Genomic DNA, 21,904 nt, shown 5'->3' on the forward strand with positions numbered 1-21,904 from the left:
TAATCTTGTTGGTAATTACTCATCGCTGCTATTAAAATTGTCGATCATTGGGGGGGGGGGGCAGGCCCCTGCTCGTCCCCCCCGGCTCCGCCCCTGCCACCATGTGCAAGTGCAAAACTATTTCAAAGGAATATATAACACCCGTTGCCTCATTGACACGCCTGACAGTTGGGAAACATGTTTTTCTTTCGTTATCTACAGAGTAAGAGCATCTCCAGCCGTTGGCCCTTCAGGGGTCGCCTAAAATCGCCGCCTGAGGGTGAGTCGGCGCAAAAAAATCGGCCTGGGGACAAGTTGATCCCCAGGTGCGTTCAAAAAAGGCAAAAATATAGCAAAGTTTGGCGAAATTCGGCGAAGTTCGGCATATATTACATAATAGTCACGGATTTTTATTACATAATATGTCTAATTAAAAAAAGAAACTGGCTGAACGCGGAGTAGTTCCCGTCGCCGCCGCCATCGTCGCCGCCGTTGTCGTCGTCGGGCTTCTCCTCCTTGACGCGGTCGTCCCTGGTGGACCCCTGACCGGCGTCGCCAACGCGGACTGGTGGCGGCGGCGCGTCGTCGTCGTCGCTATCCTCGATGACGATGACGCCTCCTTCGTCGCGGCCCCGGCGGTGCTGCGCGAATCGCTGTAGGGCGGCGCACTGGCGCTCCCTCGCCATCTTCAGGGAGTCCACACGTGCCCATTCCAGGGCCGCGTCGTCGTCGAGCTTGATGTTGCCGCCGTGCTCCGTCTTCACCGCGGGGAGGAGGCCCGGCTCCGTCTTCACCGCCGCGAGCCCCAGCTCCGTCTTGGACTTGACGAAGCGCGGAGGAGGAGCCGACGAGGAGGCGTGCCGGCCGCCCTCGTTGATGACGATGCCGGCGCTGCGAGTGCACCGGCCGAGCGGCGTCTCCGCCGCGGGCTCGGCCTTGACGCCGAGCAGCGCCGGAGAGCCGGAGGAGTGTGAAGAAGAGCGTGATGAGGAGGAAGAAGAGGAGGCGCCGAACCTCCTGGGAAACCATTGCCCATCGCGTCGGCGGTGAGCCGTGGGACGCCCTCGAGTGTGCGGCCGGGGACGCCCCACCACAGACGGCACCCCTCGCTGTTCTTCATGCTGCCGCCTCATCTCCGGGGAAACGCTCGGCCATCGGGAGAGCAAGGGAGAGCGAGGGCTCGACAGCGGCGCTCGGGATAGGGGGGCTCGGCGGCGGGTCTCGGGAGAGGCAGAGCTCGGTGGCTAGGGCTAGGGCTGGTGTGGCCAGAGGCGAGGGAGGCCGTCGGCTTTATATAGCCGCGCCGCGCCCGTGTGTACACGTGCGAGGGAGGGGAGGCGTCGGCGCGCCGTCCCGTGACGCGCCGCCCGTGAGGAATCAATGGTAAGGCTGACCGACGGCAGCCTTGCCATTGATTTCCCGCGGGAAACCAAGGCGTGGGGGGAAGACGACGCGGCGGGCCGCGGCTCTTTCGCACCAAAACCGCTCGCCCCGGCGTCCCCGAGCGCCTCCCAGCGCGCCGGGTTCGGACTGGGTCCGCCGGCGCTAATTTCGGCCCAGGCCGGCGAAAATCAGGCTCCTGGGGGCGCGACTGGGCCGATTTTTCTGCGCCGGCGCGAAAAAATCGTCTGAGAAGGCCTTTCTGGGGGCGCGGCTGGAGATGTTCTAAGAAGAAATGCTAAGTGAAAGGGTTTGGCGGAAAACTAACTTGCTAGGTTAGTGGAGAATTTGGCGGTGCAGAGAAACCCCTTGGCGCGACGATCTAGTTGGCAACACCGTCTCCGTCGCTTCTATTCGTCGGGAGGATAGGGGGGGCGACGGAGAGACGGCTGGGGACGGTGGGCGAGGGAGTTCTGGCCGGCGCCGGCGGCGGACCCTACCGCTCGCTCCGTCGTCCCTCGCGACCTCGCCTGTCCACTGTTTCCCATTGGTTCTGACGGAGAAGTCTCGGCCCAAACTTCTCTTTCGTTTCATCTGAGCCTATCCACCAACTTCAGCCCAAACCAAATGAGAAAAACCAAACTGAAAACCCCAGCTTCAGCCCAAACCATCCCCGGGCTTTCATTTGGGCCCATCTTCCTCGTGTCAGCTCTCCCCAAGACATCCCTTTACTACCGGAGATCCTCAAAACAAAACAAATTGGGGACCCTCCTTTGCACAGTAAGCGAAATACATGAATATATAAGGGGTCCTCGGTTACGATACCTTTTGAAAACACAACTATTTTGGATCGTATTCCACTAACAAAGACCATGCATGATCTAAGATGCACGATCATTGGGTTTTATGCTCCTGTGACTTACAGACCATATGCTCGCAAAAACTACACATCCTAGGTGGTCAATATCACTTTATTCATAGGACCCATGGGCGGATAGTTGAAATCTCCGCACAACGTACAGTTGCAGCCGTCGGGAACACAATAGGACACTGAGTCACACTTGGCACCTTCTTTGCATTTCGCCCTTCCTCTCTCATCATACCAATCACTACATGAGCTGCTGCAAGCGTCGGAACTACATGATGTCGTTAGTGGTGGGATAATAAATGGCTGACAACCTTTCCAATCTGCCGTGTCTGGAAATCATCTCCACAAAAAAAAACACCCATTATTACTATAATTTGGTACAATGGATCGCTAGAGCAAGTTGCTGCATGAATGGGACTATGCCTGATGGTAACATGACGAAAGCGAGGGTCAGGAGTAGCGTAAGGGTTGCCCTCATCTTGGTAATGTTGTGGCATAGATATGAAACGTCGATAGCTGTCTTGGTAGGTTGCGATGGAGAAATTATGCAATGGTAACCATTATATAATGGCTGATATGAATGGTTGCTAATGTAACCAAGGAATTCATTAAAAAATAAAATGGTGACAAATTAATGGCAATTAAATGCATTAATTTGTCTCTAGATACACGTGTACCAGTAATTAAGTTGAACTCTAGTATAGCAAGGAAGTGCAAGTTTGGACCTAGATCCCAGACTAGATAGTTTTGCACTAAACAATAGGAAAAGAACAATAGTAGGCCTACCTTTTGCACTAAGAAATTTAACATGCCTTTATTGATATGAAAGACATGTCAACTAATTCCTACAGTTTTTCTATGACCTTGTGTTTCATTCCTATCATGTGTTCCAAACATGGCCTTAATGTTTCACGTGTCTTTCTACTTTTTCTAATTAAAATGTGTCATGATGAAACCTAAATAGCTGGTTCTATTTATTTTTGACGTGTTTAAGGCATGTTTTTTTTACTGAAGTGTTTAAGGCATGTTGTACAAAACGTGTTGAGTGATATGGTGTGGTAATATAGCATGTTCATCAAGTGATATATCTTGAAAATTCTATAAATGTTTAATGTTTGGCTAGGTGATCCATTTATATCTTACATGGTTTGGCAAGACCAAATAGTAAATTCAGGAGTTTCAATGTATATATAGGTTAGGGCAAGAAATTTGAGGGTGCATTTCGAGTTTATTGTAACTATGTCAACGCCAATTTGTTAGATTCAAAGACGATCACGTTGAAGAGCACATATCACATGGTTTATCCCATTGTCTTAGTAAGGATACTTCTTTGCACACACCGAATGTTGAATGATTGTTTTTAAAACATTGGATTTATGTAAGTGGAGAGTCTTTCCTCCCACCTCCATATTCTTTCTCCCAATTAATGATCTTTTTTTATCTCCCGACATTGATTATTCCCTCCTCCTCCTCTCATTGGAACAAGGTACGTACATTTCTCTCACGTGCATGGCTCCTTCCCTTGCTCAATTAGATACATCATCATCGAGGAAGCGTTGTATGAGCTACTTGCCACGTTCAATGTGTTGTGAGTCGATAATTTATCAAATAGATGGAAGTCTATGAGTGTCAAAAAATTAATACTCCCTCTGTTTCTAAATATAAGACCTGTTAGAGATTTTAATATGGACTACATACAGATGTATATAGATGCATTTTAGAGTGTACATTTACTCATTTTGCTATGTGTGTATTATGTATTGGAATATCTAAAAAGGCTTATATTTAGGAACAGAGGGAGTAGATCATAACTTCGGATGAACTTGATTCTTTTTAAGATTCTTTTCCCAAGCTTTGGTTTAGGAGTTTTCATATGTGTCATGACAAATCTCATTTGAAAAGAAATACAGTACGATGGTGCGAAGATAGGTATTTCCTTGTTGCTTGGAAGTATTATATGGTGGCTTTGCATCATGCGAACTTCCTTCACAAAGTTGTCTCCCAGACACCACCATAACTCTATTTTTGTCCTTTGATGGAATAAAACACATGATTTGGCTGCCACTTATAGCCCATTTTAGAAACATACTAAAAATAATTGGAATTGCAATTTGCAAACATCAATCGGAACTACCTTTGCTAGGTTAAAATAAACATAAATCAAGAGAAAAATCTTGAATTAACTTGACTTCATCATAATTGTAGCTACTTCGTGTTAATCAAAGAAAAGCTTGACTAGATCAATACGCAGAAAGATTCATCTCAAAAGGAGTAATAGACCAGAAATTTATGACCATTACAAGGTTAGATTCAAATTTGTATAATTTTCAAAATATAGATAAGTAATTTGAAAAGTTAGAAAATTCAAAAGAAAAGTTAGAAAATTTATGACCATTACAAGGAGGCATGGGAAGGTGTTGCATGGTCGTGTTTAGGGTGGACATGCCATGGATGCCGGGGTGCGCTCGGACTCCGTCTGAAAGAAGGAGATGATAGGCGGGGCCCACATGTCAGGGAAAGAAAACAAAGAATGAGATAGATGTGTTTGGTCTGGACTGGTCAGTCGTGTGGGGGGCTGCTATGTATCACTTGACCTAAGCAACATTCTCGAGTCGCTCAACACCGCCCAATCTAGCATCGTTTACATAGGCAAGGCATAGTGAGCTAGCCCATGGTAGGCGCAGTGCTCACAGCAAGCCATCTCTTTTTTTTCAATCTTTTCACATCTTCTTTGCTCAATCGATTTTATATTAATTTCCAAAGTGTTCACAAATTTTAAAAATGCTCACGAATTTTCTTTTCATGAATTTGAAATTTTTCGGAAATTTACTAAAATTTTCACAAACAAAAAAATGTTCAAGAGTTCAAAAAAGGTCAATTTTATAAACTATTTATTATTTTAAAGAATGTTCAGTCACTTTTTTGCGAATTTGAAAAATGATCGCACATACATAATATGTTCACGCATTTTAAAAAAATCATTAAATTTAAAAACATACGTGAATATTTAAAAAATGTTCATGATGTTTTTAAAAATATATTTTGAAAGGAGAGAAAAAGGGGAAATAAAACTGAAAACTAAAAAGAAAAAGAAAAATCACAAGGGAAAACCGGCCTGGGTTCTTCCCAAAACCAGATTAGAAGCTTCTCAAATCTTCTGGCGAATGCGCTCGTTCGTGCCAACTTCATGGGCAGGCCCTCGTCACGATGCCCGTGGGCGATTTCCTCTGGTACGTATCTTTTTGAAAACCAATTAAATTAAATTAAATTAATTAAATTGAGATACGTACTTTAAATACTTCCCTAAACATTGTCATGATTTTCTATTGGTATTTTCTGGTACGTATCACTTTAAGCGATACGTATCATTCGCGCCTCGTGTATCAATTACGTACCACTTCAGCTTGTTGGCTGGGATACAACGCTACGCTATGTAGTGCAAAATAGAGGCCTCGGCCCCTTACTGTTTTAATTGTTTTTCTAACTTGTCTTAAACAAAATAGGAATTGAATATCTCTAATAATTCTATTTTAATTCTAAAAAACTTTAAATCACTCATTTATACCCAACGACAGATATTTCCTGACATAAATATATTACAAAACATACTTCTGCAAAATAAAGGCTATATTAGGCCTTATAAAATAGTTTTGAAAATAGTTTTAGGGTTCAAATAGCAAAAATACATTTGAACTCCAGATCACTCAATCCAAAATAATAAGTAAAGGCAATTTCTGACTCTCTTTATATTCGAGGAATCCTTGTTACTTCCTCTCTCTCTAGCAGTTGAATTGCAATACGATCTTTTAATATTTAGGAAATAGTTTATTTCAATTTCCAAATAAATATTCAAACCTTACAACTATTGTTGGAGTTGGGTGTTTGGATACTTTGAATAAGCAAGGAAAATACTAAATGGAAACATGGAAAAGTCCTTTTATTCCCTCTGTCTTAATATTCAAACTTAAAAGCTTAAAATCCTCACAAAATTTGATCACTCAGACAACCCTTCCTAATTTTATTTAAATTCCAGAAAATTAAAATTTTGGGGTCGTTATAGCCTCTTCCTCTGCTGCATTTGACACATCGAAGCCCCTGGAGCTCACGAGATCCAACCTCTTCCACAACCATCTTCTTTCTCCACTCAATTCCACCGAGGCGGTCATGCAAGCATGACCAACCTCGCGCCTCCACCATACTTATGCACCATGCGACCTCATCACACACTCATCGTGTCCCACCCTGACAACACCTGACCCCCCCCCCTTACCCCACACACAAATCAACTTTGAATGAACCGAATGTTGGAAATATGCCCTAGAGGCAATAATAAATTAGTTATTATTATATTTCCTTGTTCATGATAATCGTTTATTATCCATGCTAGAAGTGTATTGATAGGAAACTCAGATGCATGTGTGGATACATAGACAACACCATGTCCCTAGTAAGCCTCTAGTTGACTAGCTCGTTGATCAATAGATGGTTACGGTTTCCTGACCATGGACATTGGATGTCGTTGATGACGGGATCACATCATTAGGAGAATGATGTGATGGACAAAGACCCAATCCTAAGCCTAGCACAAGATCATGTAGTTCGTATGCTAAAGCTTTTCTAATGTCAAGTATCATTTCCTTAGACCATGAGATTGTGCAACTCACGGATACCGTAGGAATACTTTGGGTGTGCCAAACGTCACAACGTAACTGGGTGGCTATAAAGGTACACTACGGGTATCTCCGAAAGTGTCTGTTGGGTTGGCACGAATCGAGACTGGGATTTGTCACTCCGTGTGACGGAGAGGTGTCTCTGGGCCCACTCGGTAGGACATCATCATAATGTGCACAATGTGATCAAGGAGTTGATCACGGGATGATGTGTTACGAAACGAGTAAAGAGACTTGCCGGTAACGAGATTGAACAAGGTATCGAGATACCGACGATCGAATCTCGGGCAAGTATCGTACCGCTAGACAAAGGGAATTGTATACGGGATTGATTAAGTCCTTGACATCGTGGTTCATCCGATGAGATCATCGTGGAACATGTGGGAGCCAACATGGGTATCCAGATCCAGCTGTTGGTTATTGGCCGGAGAGTCATCTCGGTCATGTCTGCATGTCTCCCGAACCCGTAGGGTCTACACACTTAAGGTTCGGTGACGCTAGGGTTATAGAGATATTAGTATGCGGTAACCCGAAAGTTGTTCGGAGTCCCGGATGAGATCCAGGATGTCACGAGGAGTTCCGAAATGGTCCGGAGGTAAAGAATTATATATAGGAAGTGCTATTTCGGCCATCGGGACAAGTTTCAGGGTCACCGGTATTGTACCGGGACCACCGGAAGGGTCCCGGGGGTCCACCGGGTGGGGCCACCTGCCTCGGGGGCCACATGGGCTGTAGGGGGTGCGCCTTGGCCTATATGGGCCAAGGGCATCAGCCCCTAGAGGCCCATGCGCCAAAGGGACAAGAGGAGGGGAGAGTCCTAAAGGGGGAAGGCACATCCGAGGTGCCTTGGGAAGGATGGACTCCTCCCCCCCTTGGCCGCACCCTTCCTTGGAGGAAGGGGCAAGGCTGCGCCCTCCCCCTCTCCCTTGGCCCTATATATAGTGGGGGGAAGGGAGGGCAACCATACCTAAGCCCTGGCGCCTCCCTCTCCCTCCCATGACACATCTCCCTCCTCCCGCAGCGCTTGGCGAAGCCCTGTTGGAATCCCGCTACTTCCACCACCACGCCGTCGTGCTGCTGGATCTCCATCAACCTCTCCTACCCCCTTGCTGGATCAAGAAGGAGGAGACGTCGCTGCTCCGTATGTGTGTTGAACGCGAAGGTGCCTTCCGTTCAGCGCTCGGATCATCGGTGATTTGGATCACGACGAATACGACTCCATCAACCCCGTTCTCTTGAACGCTTCCGCGCGCGATCTACAAGGGTATGTAGATCCACTCCTCCCTCGTTGCTAGATGACTCCATAGATAGATCTTGGTGACACGTAGGAAAATTTTGAATTTCTGCTACGTTCCCCAACAGTGGTATCAGAGCCAGGTTTATGCGTAGTTTCTATGCACGAGTAGAACACAAAGTAGTTGCGGGCGTTGATTTTGTTCAATACCGTTACTAGTCTTATCTTGATTCGGCGGCATCGTGGGATGAAGCGGCCCGGACCGACCTTACACGTACTCTTACGTGAGACTGGTTCCACCGACTGACATGCACTAGTTGCATAAGGTGGCTAGCGGGTGTCTGTCTCTCCCACTTTAGTCGGATCGGATTCGATGAAAAGGGTCCTTATGAAGGGTAAATAGCAATTGGCATATCACATTGTGGTTTTTGCGTAGGTAAGAAACGTTCTTGCTAGAAACCCATAGCAGCCACGTATAACATGCAAACAACAATTAGAGGACGTCTAACTTTTTTTTGCAGGGTATGCTATGTGATGTGATATGGCCAAAGGATGTGATGAATGATATATGTGATGTATGAGATTGATCATGTTCTTGTAATAGGAATCACGACTTGCATGTCGATGAGTATGACAACCGGCAGGAGCCATAGAAGTTGTCTTAATTTATTTATGACCTGCGTGTCAACATAAACGTCATGTAATTACTTTACTTTATTGCTAACTGTTAGCTATAGTAGTAGAAGTAATAGTTGGCGAGACAACTTCATGAAGACACGATGATGGAGATCATGATGATGGAGATCATGGTGTCATGCCGGTGACGATGATGATCATGGAGCCCCGAAGATGGAGATCAAAAGGAGCAATATGATATTGGCCATATCATGTCACTATTTGATTGCATGTGATGTTTATCATGTTTTTGCATCTTGTTTACTTAGAACGACGGTAGTAAATAAGATGATCCCTCATAATAATTTCAAGAAAGTGTTCTCCCTAAGTTGCGACAGTTCGTTGTTTCGAAGCACCAAGTGATGATCGGGTGTGATAGATTCTAACGTTCACATACAATGGGTGTAAGACAGATTTACACACGCAAAATACTTAGGTTGACTTGACGAGCCTAGCATGTGTACAGACATGGCGTCGGAACACAGAAGACCGAAAGGTCGAGCATGAGTCGTATGGTAGATACGATCAACATGAAGATGTTCACCGATGATGACTAGTCCGTCTCACGTGATGATCTGACACGACCTAGTTGACTCGGATCATGTAATCACTTAGATGACTAGAGGGATGTCTATCTGAGTGGGAGTTCACAAGATGAACTTAATTAACCTGAACATAGTCAAAAGGTCTTCGCAAATTATGTTGTAGCTCGCGCTTCAGTTCTACTGTTTAGATATGTTCCTAGAAAAAAATTAGTTGAAAGTTGATAGTATAAATTATGCGGACTAGGTCCGCAAACTGAGGATTGTCCTCATTGCTTCATAGAAGGCTTATGTCCTTAATGCACCGCTCAGTGTGCTGAACCTCGAACGTTGTCTGTGGATGTAGCGAACATCTGACATACACGTTTTGATGACTACATGATAGTTCAGTGCGTAATGCTAAATGGTTTAGAATTGAGGCACCAAAGATGTTTTTTTTAAAACGTCGCGGAACATATGAGATGTTTCGAGGGCTGAAATTGGGATTTCAGGCTCGTGCCCACGTCAAGAGGTATAAGACCTCCGACGATTTTCTTAGCCTACAAACTAAGGAGAAAAGCTCAATTGTTGAACTTGTGCTCGGATTGTCTGAGTACAACAATCGCTTGAATCGAGTGGGAGTTGATCTTCCAGATGAAATAGTGATAGTTCTCCAAAGTCATTACCACCAAGCTGCTAGAGCTTCGTGTTGAACTATAATATATCAGGGATATATATGATGATCCTTGAGATATTCGCGATGTTTAACACCACAAAAGTAGAAATCAAGAAGGAGCATCAATTCTTGATGGTTGGCGAAACCACTAGTTTCAAGAAGGGCAAGGGCAAGAAGGGATACTTCATGAAATGGCAATTCAGCTGCTGCTCTAGTGAAGAAACCCAAGGTTGAACCCAAACCCAAGACTAAGTGCTTCTGTAATAAGGGGAACAGCCACTGGAGCAGAATTACCCTAGATACTTGGTAGATTAGAAGGCTGGCAAGGTCGATAGAAGTATATTGGATATACATTGTGTTGATGTGTACTTTACTAGTACTCCTAGTAGCACCAGGGTATTAGATACCGGTTTAGTTGCTAAGTGTTAGTAACTCGAAATAAAAGCTGCGGAATAAACGGAGACTAGCTAAAGGTGAGATGACGATATGTGTTGGAAGTATTTCCAAGGCTGATGTAATATCGTACGCTCCCTCTACCATCGAGACTGGTGTTTGCGTTGAGCATAGACATGATTGGATTATGTATATCGCGATACGGTTATTCATTTAAGGAGAGAGTAATGGTTACTCTGTTTATTTGAATAATACCTTCAATGGTATTACACCTAAAATGAATGGTTTATTGAATCTCGATCGTAGTGATACACATGTTCATGCCAAAAGATAGTAATGATAGTACCACCTACTTGTGGCACTGCCACGTAAGTCATATCGGTATAAAACGCATAAAGAAGTTCCATGTTGATGGATCTTTGGGCTCACTCGTTTTTGAAAAGTTTGAGGCATGCGAACCATGTCTATTGGTGTATATGCATGAAGAAACTCCATGCAAATGGACCGTTTGGACTCACTTGATTTTGAATCACTTGAGACATGCAAATCATACCACATGGGCAAGATGACTGAAAGCCTCGTTTTCAGTAAAATGGAACTAGAAAGCAACTTGTTGGAAGTAATACATTTTGATGTGTGCAATCCAATGAGTGCTGAGGCATGTAGAGGATATCGTTATGTTCTTACTTCACAGATGATTTGAGTAGATGTTGAGTATATTTACTTGACGAATCACGAGTCTGAATTATTGAAAGGTTCAAGTAATTTCAGGGTGAAGTTGAAAGATGTCGTGACAAGAGGATAAAAGATCTATGATATGATCATAGAGATGAATATCTGAATTACGAGTTTGGCACAGAATTAAGACATTGTGGAAATTGTTTCACAACTAATACAGCCTGGAACACCATAGTGTGATGGTGTGTCTGAACGTCATAACTGCACCCCATTGGATATGATGCATACCATGATGTCTCTTATCAAATTACCACGATAGTTTATGGGTTAGGCATTAGAGACAACCACATTCACTTTAAATAGGGCACCACGCAATTCCGTTGAGACGACACCGTATGAACTATGGTTTAGAGAAACCTAAGCTGTCATTTCTTAAAAGTTTGGGGCTGCTTATGTGAAAAGTTTCAGGCTGATAAGCTCAAACCCAAAGCGGATAAATGCATCTTCATAGGACACCCCAAAACAGTTGGGTATGCCTCCTGTCTCAGATTCGAAAGCAATAAGGGATTGTTTCTAGAATCGGGTCATTTCTCGAGGAAAAGTTTCTCTCGAAAGAATTGAGTGGGAGGATGGTGGAGACTTGATGAGGTTATTGAACCGTCTCTTCAACTAGTGTGTGGCAGGGCACAGGAAGTTGTTCCTGTGGCACCTACACCAATTGAAGTGGAAGCTTATGACAGTGATCATGAAACTTTAGATCAAGTCACTACCAAACCTCGTGGGATGACAATGATGCGTACTACTTCAGAGTGGTACGTAATCCTGTCTTGGAAGTCATGTTGCTAGACAACAATGAACCTACGAGCTATGGAGAAGCGATGGTGGGCCCGGATTCCGATAAATGGCTCGAGGCCATAAAATCCGAGAGAGGATCCATGTATGAAAACAAAGTGTAGACTTTGGAAGAACTACTTGATGGTCGTAAGGCTGTTGAGTACAGATGGATTTTAAAAGGAAGACGGACAATGATGGTATATGTCACCATTAAGAAAGCTCAACTTGTCGTTAAGAAGTTTCCCGACAAAGTTCAAGGAGTTGACTACGGTGAGACTTTCTCACTCGTAGCGATGCTAAGAGAGTCTGTTGGAATTATATTAGCGATTACTACATTATTTATGAAATCTTGCAGATAGGATGTCAAAACATTGTTTCCTCGATGATTTTTTTGAGGAAAGGTTGTATGTGATACAAACCGGAAGGTTTTGTCAATCCTGAAAGATGCTAATAAGTATGCAAAGCTCCAGCAATCCTTGTAGGGACTGGAGTAAGCATCTCGGAGTTGGAATGTATGCTTTGATGATGATCAAAGATTTTGGGTTTATACAAAGTTTATGAGAAACTTGTATTTCCAAAGAAGTGAGTGGGAGCACTATAGAATTTCTGATGAATATATGTTGTTGACATATTGTTGATCAGAAATGACGTAGAATTTCTGGAAAGCATATAGGGTTGTTTGGAAAGTGTTTTTCAATGGAAAGCCTGGATTAAGCTACTTGAGCATTGAGCATCAAGATCTATAAGGATAGATCAAAACGCTTAATGGTACTTTCAAATGAGCACATACCTTGACATGATCTTGAAGGTGTTCAAGATGGATCAGTCAAAGAAGGAGTTCTTGCCTGAGTTGTAAGGTATGAAGTTAAGACTTAAAGCTCGACCACGGCAGAATAGAGAGAAAGGACGAAGGTCGTCCCCTATACTTAAGACATAGGCTCTACAGTATGCTATGCTGTGTACCGCACTTGAAATGTGCCTTGCCATGAGTCAGTCAAGGGGTACAAGAGTGATCTAAGAATGGATCACAGGACAACGGTCAAAGTTATCCTTAGTAACTAGTGGACTAAGGAATTTTCTCGATTATGGAGGTGGTAAAAGATTTCGTCGTAAAGGGTTACGCCGATGCAAACTTTGACACTAATCCAGATTATTCTAAGTAGTAAACTGGATTCGTATAGTAGAACAGTTGTTTGAAATAGCTCCAAATGTAGCGTAGTAGTTGCATCTACAAGATGACATAGAAATTTGCGAAGTACATACGGATCTGAAAGATTCAGACCCGTTGACTATAACCTCTCTCACAAGCATAACATGATCAAACCCAAAACTCATCGAGTGTTAATCACATGGTAAATGTGAACTAGATTATTGACTCTAGTAAACTCTTTGGGTGTTAGTCACATGGGGATGTGACCTTGAGTGTTAATCACATATCGATGTGAACTGCATTATTGACTCTAGTGCAAGTGGGAGACTGTTGGAAATATGCCCTAGAGGCAATAATAAATTAGTTATTATTATATTTCCTTGTTCATGATAATCGTTTATTATCCATGCTAGAATTGTATTGATAGGAAACTCAGATGCATGTGTGGATACATAGACAACACCATGTCCCTAGTAAGCCTCTAGTTGACTAGCTCGTTGATCAATAGATGGTTACGGTTTCCTGACCATGGACATTGGATGTCGTTGATGACGGGATCACATCATTAGGAGAATGATGTGATGGACAAAGACCCAATCCTAAGCCTAGCACAAGATCATGTAGTTCGTATGCTAAAGCTTTTCTAATGTCAAGTATCATTTCCTTAGACCATGAGATTGTGCAACTCCCGGATACCGTAGGAATACTTTGGGTGTGCCAAACGTCACAACGTAACTGGGTGGCTATAAAGGTACACTACGGGTATCTCCGAAAGTGTCTGTTGGGTTGGCACGAATCGAGACTGGGATTTGTCACTCCGTGTGACGGAGAGGTGTCTCTGGGCCCACTCGGTAGGACATCATCATAATGTGCACAATGTGATCAAGGAGTTGATCACGGGATGATGTGTTACGAAACGAGTAAAGAGACTTGCCGGTAATGAGATTGAACAAGGTATCGGGATACCGACGATCGAATCTCAGGCAAGTATCGTACCGCTAGACAAAGGGAATTGTATACGGGATTGATTAAGTCCTTGACATCGTGGTTCATCCGATGAGATCATCGTGGAACATGTGGGAGCCAACATGGGTATCCAGATCCCGCTGTTGGTTATTGGCCGGAGAGTCATCTCGGTCATGTCTGCATGTCTTCTGAACCCGTAGGGTCTACACACTTAAGGTTCGGTGACGCTAGGGTTATAGAGATATTAGTATGCGGTAACCCAAAGTTGTTCGGAGTCCCGGATGAGATCCTGGACGTCACGAGAAGTTCCGGAATGGTCCGGAGGTAAAGAATTATATATAGGAAGTGCTATTTCGGCCATCGGGACAAGTTTCGGGGTCACCGATATTGTACCGGGACCACCGGAAGGGTCCCGGGGGTCCACCGGGTGGGGCCACCTGCCCCGGGGGCCACATGGGCTGTAGGGGGTGCGCCTTGGCCTATATGGGCCAAGGGCACCAGCCCCTAGAGGCCCATGCGCCAAAGGGACAAGAGGAGGGGAGAGTCCTAAAGGGGGAAGGCACCTCCGAGGTGCCTTGGGGAGGATGGACTCCTCCCCCCTTGGCCGCACCCTTCCTTGGAGGAAGGGGCAAGGCTGCGCCCTCCCCCTCTCCCTTGGCCCTATATATAGTGGGGGGGAAGGGAGGGCAACCATACCTAAGCCCTGGCGCCTCCCTCTCCCTCCCATGACACATCTCCCTCCTCCCGCAGCGCTTGGCGAAGCCCTGTTGGAATTCCGCTACTTCCACCACCACGCCGTCGTGCTGCTGGATCTCCATCAACCTCTCTTACCCCCTTGCTGGATCAAGAAGGAGGAGACGTCGCTGCTCCGTATGTGTGTTGAACGCGGAGGTGCCGTCCGTTCGGCGCTAGGATCATCGGTGATTTGGATCACGACGAATACGACTCCATCAACCCCGTTCTCTTGAACGCTTCCGCGCGCGATCTACAAGGGTATGTAGATCCACTCCTCCCTCGTTGCTAGATGACTCCATAGATAGATCTTGGTGACACGTAGGAAAATTTTGAATTTCCGCTACGTTCCCCAACACCGAAAAGGGGGAGAAATCATGATTCGTACCTCTCATGGATAAGCATGCGACAACACTTGAACCGTGTGGAAGAGGACTACCAGAAGAAGAAAACACGATAGAGGATGGAGGCAATGCGCCGGTAAGAGAGAGGTAAGGAATCGGGGGATGCGGCATCGTCGGGTGGTTGCCGAGGGCACCGAGACGGCTTGACGTGAGAAGCAACCAACACAAGAGGCAACGTAGTAGGAGGGGGGGTGCATGTGTGAGGCGTTCCGACGGAAGACATGGAGGATGCGCCACGAGGTCTGGGGAGCTGCGAGATATTGCTCTTTTTTCTCGACCCTCATGGAGAGAGATGAGGAAGGGGCTGGTTTGTAGATGAGATAAGGTGTTGGCGTGAGTGTGCGAGCGGTTTAGTGACGGAGAATGTGTCATGCGTGAAAGCCACCGAGCGAGCGTTTACTTTATAGAATTTTTTTATATTTTTAAAAAGAAAGGAGCATAAAGTTTGTTATGAATAGAAAACATTTTTCTAAGGAAAAAGGTGAACAAAAGCAGCGCGTGGCGGAGCAAGCAAAGCGCACCGTCCAAAAAATCCAAATCCAAAACCACCACCCCCCACCCCACCCCACCCCACGGACGACGCACGCGAAGTCCACAGCACCAGTCCAACCGCACCCGCGCCGCGCCGACCAAAAACCTTCCCCCGCCTCTCCCCCTTCCTCCCTCCCCACCTCCGCCGCAGCCCACCATGGACCCCTTCTTCGCCGCCGACGACGCCGCGGACGAGCTCCCGCGCACCGCCTCCCACCCCTTCGACGACGCCGAGGACGACGAGGGCGCCGCCGCGGCCGGGGCCGACGGCGGCGCGGGAGGGTACGCCTCCTTCGCGGACGCCGGGTACGGCTCCTTCGCCGACGCGGGCCCCGAGGAGGATGAGGAGGAGGTGGTGGACGAGGAGATCGCCGCCGACTCCGACGGCGGAGCCGTCCCCGTCCGCCACGTCTCCGGCGGGTACGCCCCCGCGGCCTTCTTCCCCGACTCGGACTTCGGGGGCGGGGACGACGACGGCGCCGTCCTGCCGCCGCCCTCCGAGATGGGCAGGGAGGAGGGGGCCCTCCTCCGCGAGTGGCGCAGGTGAGAACCGCCCCCACCGATCCGTTTTTACCTGTTGCTATCCGGTTCCTGGCCCTCACAAACCTAGGGTTCAGGCGCTTGAAATTAGATCTAATCCCTCTGTGCTGCTATTATAGCCTTATTGTTCAGTCGATTCAGCTGCCTGGAGGTGCTAAACTCTGTTGCAATTTTGTGTACGGAAGCCTCTATTTTTATGTTTGCTCGATTCGGTTAGGATGGAACTAGAAATTCAGTAGTGGATGATTGCACCTCCCAAGTTTCATCGTGCGTGTGGATTTATGACTTCTCTCGTAGAACTGAATCTGCTAATTACAGTCTATATACAATATTGCAACTCTGCAACTCTGCAGGTAGTTCAAGTTTTGATATTTACGTATGGTTAAGTTAACAGTTTACTGATTATCACTGAACTTGGAGTAGGTGTTTACATGGTTGGCATAGAAAAGTGGTGGATGTGCATTCATCTTTTATTAGGGTCGCTTGTTCAGTTCCTTAGAGTAAATTGTGGTTTAACCTGTTGGTTGGCAAAGGTGCAACTGCACAGCTGGGGGGCATAAACATAAATGCGCTTCCCTTGTGAAGCTATCTAACCTACCTTGTATGCTACCGATAGTTTGGTATTTTGGTGATATCATGCTCAGTACCCCACGATGATGAGCTGTGCATATCGTCTCTTTCAGTTGCTTATGTCCTGTAGCGTAACTGATACTTTACTTCCATTACATCAGTTTTCTGTGCCAGCACACGAAAAACCAAATAAGCTCCATTAAAACCGACCAGTAAAGCTGTAATGGTGTGTGCTAGCTGGAACACAACGCAGCCGCTTGTTTGCCAGTGGCTGATCATGCATTATTTGTGTTTCTGAAGTGTGTCTGAGTGGCATATTCTTGTACTCTGCATTTGCATTGCTTTTCTGAACATGTATTTTTTTTGTAATTGGCTGCATACCTATCAGCAACTCTAATCTTGTGTTTAAGACGGTAAGAATATTAGTTCTAGAATCGATGAATTTGTGTTGTATGATTTTGCCCAAATTTGTGGTGCGCTCTGTGTGATCCGGGCATTGTGATGGTATGCTTCATTTTTGCTGTGATAGTTGTAAGTTGTCATACAGAGAACCCAGTAAACTAGTCATGCAATGTCCTTGGATAATGGCCTTGTGTTGTTGTCCTGATATCTGAACCCTGATGACTGGCCTACCACAGTACCCTGTAGAATTTTTTTTGAGAATCGTACCCTGTAGAATTGAACGATATAGCATTTTTTCTTTCTTTAATTATCCTTTTTCTGGTTTCCTTTCCATGGTGTAAATTCTGCTCTGTCTGTGAGCTATAGTTTGAACAGTTTCATTGTGGTTTCAGGCAAAATGCTCTAGTTCTCGAGGAAAAAGAACAGAAGGAGAAGGAGCTTCGCGCCCAAATAATTGCAGAAGCTGAAGAGTTCAAGATAGCTTTCAATGAGAAGAGGATACAGACCTGTGAGACGAATAAGGTCCATAGCAGGGAAAGAGAGAAGGTACGTGTGGGGCACTTCTGAGTTATAGGTATATATATATTCTGTAAGAAAATCTGCATTGATCACTGAAAACGCATTGTGTGCTGCAGATCTTTGTTGAAAGCCAGGAGAAATTCCATGCTAGCGCAGACAAGCAGTACTGGAAATCGATCTCGGAGCTCATCCCACATGAAATCGCTACCATCGAGAAGCGGGGCAAGAAAGACAAGGACAAGAAGCCATCCATCGCAGTCATTCAGGGCCCCAAGCCCGGCAAGCCCACCGACCTCTCCCGTATGCGCCAGGTCCTAGTGAAGCTGAAGCATGCTCCTCCACCGCACATGATGCAACCTCCACCAGCCCCTGCTGCCAAGGAAGGCGCCAAGGAAGGTGCGAAAGACGGCGCACCAGCACCAACAAATGGAGCCAAGCAGCCCGTGGAGAGCAAAGAAGCACCCGCCAACGGCCCCGCCGCAGAGACGGAGAAGGAGCAGACTGCAGCATCAGAGTAGCTTCTTTTATTTTTACAGAAACACCAGAACCTTGACTATGCTTAGAAGGAAACTTTTATTTTCAAAAATACCCGGAGTCGCCTACCCTGTAGCGGTCTTTTTTGTAGAGATCCGCATCAGGATGGCCATGTATCGATCAGTTCTGAACATTCAGCTTAGTATCACAGCAAACAACTGCACTCTTTACTGTTTTCTCCTGGTCCCAGACTGGATAAATACATTATGGTCTTAAACCAAAAGCTGAGAAGTTAACTGAATGTGACGACATGCCTGATTCTACCGTCATACTTCCAGCAATTTTACATTGCCCTGGCATGAATCACTAATCTATCATTTACAACTTCTAACTTGCCTCACCAAGACAAAACTCATGAGCAGACACACTGTGCCCTCTGTGGTACAGTAACCCTACAAAATGGAAATAAAGGAACAAAGCAGGCCACCCTCCTTGGTGCCTTGTTTCACCTAGGGCTGACGTCGGTCACTGTCTGGGGCACGACGGTGCTGAACATGTCGGAATCATCCGCCGTGGTCGAGTTCTTGAACCTCGAGTCGCTGGAGGCCGTCGCCTTGGAGACACCGCTATTGTACTCACTGATGTACCCCGGCGCTGTCAGCTCTCTATCGTTGATCCGGATTGGCTTGGACAACATCTTCACCACCTGTAGCATCGAAGGGCGGCGCGCCGCCGCCGCCTGGGTGCAGAAGAGGGCCACCTTGATGAACCTGATGGCCTCCTCATCAGGGTAATCCCCAAGATCTGGATCAACCAGTTCCTTGAGGTTCCCTGCTTCATACAGCTCCCAAGTCTGCGGTGAATGTTCAGGTTTAAGAGTTTAGACTGAGGCTGATATAAATCATTTCATGCTTGTGAATCTTTTAATACTGGCATAAAGTCAGGTATATGCTGCAAGCTAAGTTCATCACATAACTGTAGTAAATCTAGTTTTACTGGACAGTCTTGTTGATCTGATTTCTGAAGCTGTATTACAGTACATGTCTTCATTTGTGGAATGCGGATAAGCAGGTATAAGAAGCAGATGATAGTAAGCAAGAACTGACCTTCTCTAGAAGAAACTTGTCATCAGCCAGCAGGCTCCTCGAGCCACTCTTGCCGCTGACGATCTCGATTACGAGGACCCCGAAGCTGTATATGTCTGCTTTCTTAGTCAATTGACCATGCCATGCATATTCAGGTGCAAGGTAACCTCTGCATGCAACCCAGTAAGCAGAGTTAATTCAAGGTAACACGGGAATAAACAGGGAGTAAGTAGACAATGGGATAGATGAAACCAGAAATAATAATTGAAGGAAATGCAGTAGTAATTTAGAAACTACTGTACTTTCCAGTTAAATGAGCTGGAAACCGCAATGTACTCACGTCGTTCCAGCTACTCGGGTACTGATGTGGGAGATATTATCCGGAAATAGTTTGGCCAGACCGAAGTCCCCGATCTTGGGTACGTAATTCTTGTCGATGAGTATATTGCTAGCCTTGATATCTCTATGCACGATCGGTGATGGGATCTCTTCATGCAGGTACGCAAGACCTCTGGCAACACCGATGCATATGGAAGACCTTATGCTCCAAGTAAAATTGGCCGGATCACTGTTAGAAGCTGTGGAACCACAAGGTAAATTGTTAAGCCACAAAGAAAATCACCATGTTAATATAGTGACATGAGAATAGGTTCATTTTTTCATACCCAAGAGTGCACGGTCGAGGCTGCTGTTCTCCAGGTACTCATACACCAAAATGCGATTTTCTTCTTCGACGCAACAGCCGATCAATTCAACAAGGTTAGGGTGCTTCACGTTGCTAATAACGTCGATTTCTGTCAAGAATTCTCTGATGCCCTGCCTGGATTCGGCAGAGAGAACTTTGACCGCGACATCTTGCTTGCTTGGTAGGGTTCCCTGAACACAGATACGCTGATCAGCCATGCAAAGCATTGGCAGCTTAGAGCAAACAAGTTTGAGGCATACAATTCCCTCGCGAAGGGAGATGAAAATGTCACCTTATATACTGTCCCGAAACCACCTCGGCCGACTTTGTTGTTTCGGTCGAAGTTGTCGGTTGCTGATTTCAGCTGAGCATAGGAGAAGAGCCTTATGTTCTTCTCAGCTGAAATGCCTGAAAGCAGCAACATTTGGAAGGATGTTTAGTTATCTGTTGTCCAAAATTTAGTTCAGGATGGTAGGTAAGGTGCAGACAGAGATGAACTATTAGTTTCGGCATGTCTGTAATTATTCGTAGGGATAAGCGGTGGGAACAAAAAGTGATGGCATAATACTCCATTAAGGCATGGGTCATAACAGCAAAATTGCAGGCTGTTGGGTAAATTTTGCAACGCAAAACGAAGCCTTACCGCTTATGCTGGTTTGAGAGTTGAGATTCTCCTGTTGCCTATGGAAGTAGAGATTCTTCTCCTGTTGCTGTTTCTTGGCTCTTGGGAGGCAACACCAGCTCATTATTATACTCAGTTGCTATGGCGGCAGGCAGGCTTGTCAAACTCCAGCCTAAAAACTGAAGAATAAAGAAGTTTTTATAAAAACTGAAAAAAGTGCAGGCGAGGCCAAGTTGGAACGAATTTCTTAAATAAAAAACTAGCCTAAAAAAATAAAGAAGTTTTTATAAAAACTGAAAAAAGTGCAACGGAGGCCAAATTGGACTGAGATTTTATAAGAAGTGAAAGTTCAGGAGACGCCAAGTTGGAGTGAGGCTCTCTGTCTTAAAAGTTAAAACCCGGCTAGGCTGTCTTCTTCGTCTATTGGGCAGGTGCAGGTGAGGGTGAGGGTGAGGGTGAGGGATGGGCATGAAACGAACCTCGAATCTACCGTGGAAGCACCTGCCGGGTAAGAAAAGACACAAAAGCGCAAGAAGCTTTGCTCCAGGTTGCAGGTGAGTCTGGATCTCAGATCGGAACAAGTGGCACAAAAAAAGTAAGTAAGTATTAGCGGCTAGCTAGCTAAGGTGCGGCGCAGAAATGGATCGGGTGGCGGCTTGTCAAGGACACATGTATACCAGAGGGCTTGAGAAGTTGGCAAATAAACAAATGCTGGGACTAGTACAAAGTAAGGAGTTGCTGATAAAGAATTAGTTGTACAAGGTAGGCGAGTGTAGACGACAACGGCCGGCGGGTACCTGGCTGGCAGGAGAAAGAGAGCACGCTTGCTTGGTGGTGTTCTTCCCGGGTGAGTCGAGTCAGATCGGCGGCGGCACACCACAGGCAGAGGAAATGGATATTGGATAGGTAGGGGCCGGGACGGGGGAAGAAGCGAGGGAGGGAGGGAGGTGGTTGGGGGCTTGAGTTACTCTATGTAGATTTCTCCTGTAGCCCGCCCGCAATTATACGACTAGTGGTACGAGGGGGAGGGAGACTAATCAGAGTCAGACCAACCAGATGAGATGATGATACAACTAGTGGACACACACACGCTGAAATGTTTTCTTTTCTTCTTCTTCTTCTTCTTAAACTTCTTCTAGAGAAGGGAAAGTAAATGGGTAAAATACGAGAGAGAGACGGGGGAAGAAGAAGGGGCCTCGCTGTCAGCTGATTAAATTGTCAGAGAATTATGTGTTTCATCTAAAAAATCTATGGCGCGACTGCGGTTTGTTCGCTGCTGCTGGCTGGTCCGGAGTGCATCGTGGTCGACTCGTGGG

At 45.9% G+C, this 21,904-nt stretch overlaps 2 protein-coding genes across 4 annotated transcripts; one reads left to right on the top strand and one right to left on the bottom strand.

Moving 5' to 3' along the window:
* Positions 1 to 15,745: 15,745 nt before the first annotated feature.
* LOC119357131 (clathrin light chain 1-like) lies at positions 15,746 to 18,432 on the top strand. The gene is made up of 3 exons (XM_037624121.1): positions 15,746 to 16,234; positions 17,596 to 17,749; positions 17,839 to 18,432. Exons 1-3 carry the CDS (start codon positions 15,849 to 15,851, stop codon positions 18,238 to 18,240), a joined length of 942 nt encoding a protein of 313 aa, XP_037480018.1. The 5' UTR covers positions 15,746 to 15,848; the 3' UTR covers positions 18,241 to 18,432.
* Positions 18,400 to 21,599, bottom strand: LOC119357130 (putative serine/threonine-protein kinase). 3 transcript variants are annotated; one of them, XM_037624120.1, is made up of 8 exons: positions 21,386 to 21,599; positions 21,068 to 21,148; positions 20,610 to 20,767; positions 20,259 to 20,374; positions 19,947 to 20,157; positions 19,622 to 19,859; positions 19,303 to 19,450; positions 18,400 to 19,049 (listed from the first exon to the last, which is right to left on the bottom strand). In XM_037624120.1, the coding sequence occupies exons 3-8, from the start codon at positions 20,710 to 20,712 to the stop codon at positions 18,702 to 18,704; spliced, it is 1,164 nt and encodes a 387-aa protein (XP_037480017.1). In that variant the 5' UTR covers positions 20,713 to 20,767; positions 21,068 to 21,148; positions 21,386 to 21,599; the 3' UTR covers positions 18,400 to 18,701. The 3 variants fall into 3 exon arrangements, with proteins under 3 accessions (XP_037480017.1, XP_037480016.1, XP_037480015.1); XM_037624119.1 differs by having other exon boundaries at positions 21,068 to 21,599; XM_037624118.1 differs by lacking the exon at positions 21,068 to 21,148 and having other exon boundaries at positions 21,386 to 21,598.
* Between the last annotated feature and the right edge of the window lie 305 nt (positions 21,600 to 21,904).

This window comes from Triticum dicoccoides, chromosome 2A, assembly GCF_002162155.2.
Source record: "Triticum dicoccoides isolate Atlit2015 ecotype Zavitan chromosome 2A, WEW_v2.0, whole genome shotgun sequence".
In the NCBI taxonomy this organism is placed as follows: Eukaryota; Viridiplantae; Streptophyta; class Magnoliopsida; order Poales; family Poaceae; genus Triticum; species Triticum dicoccoides.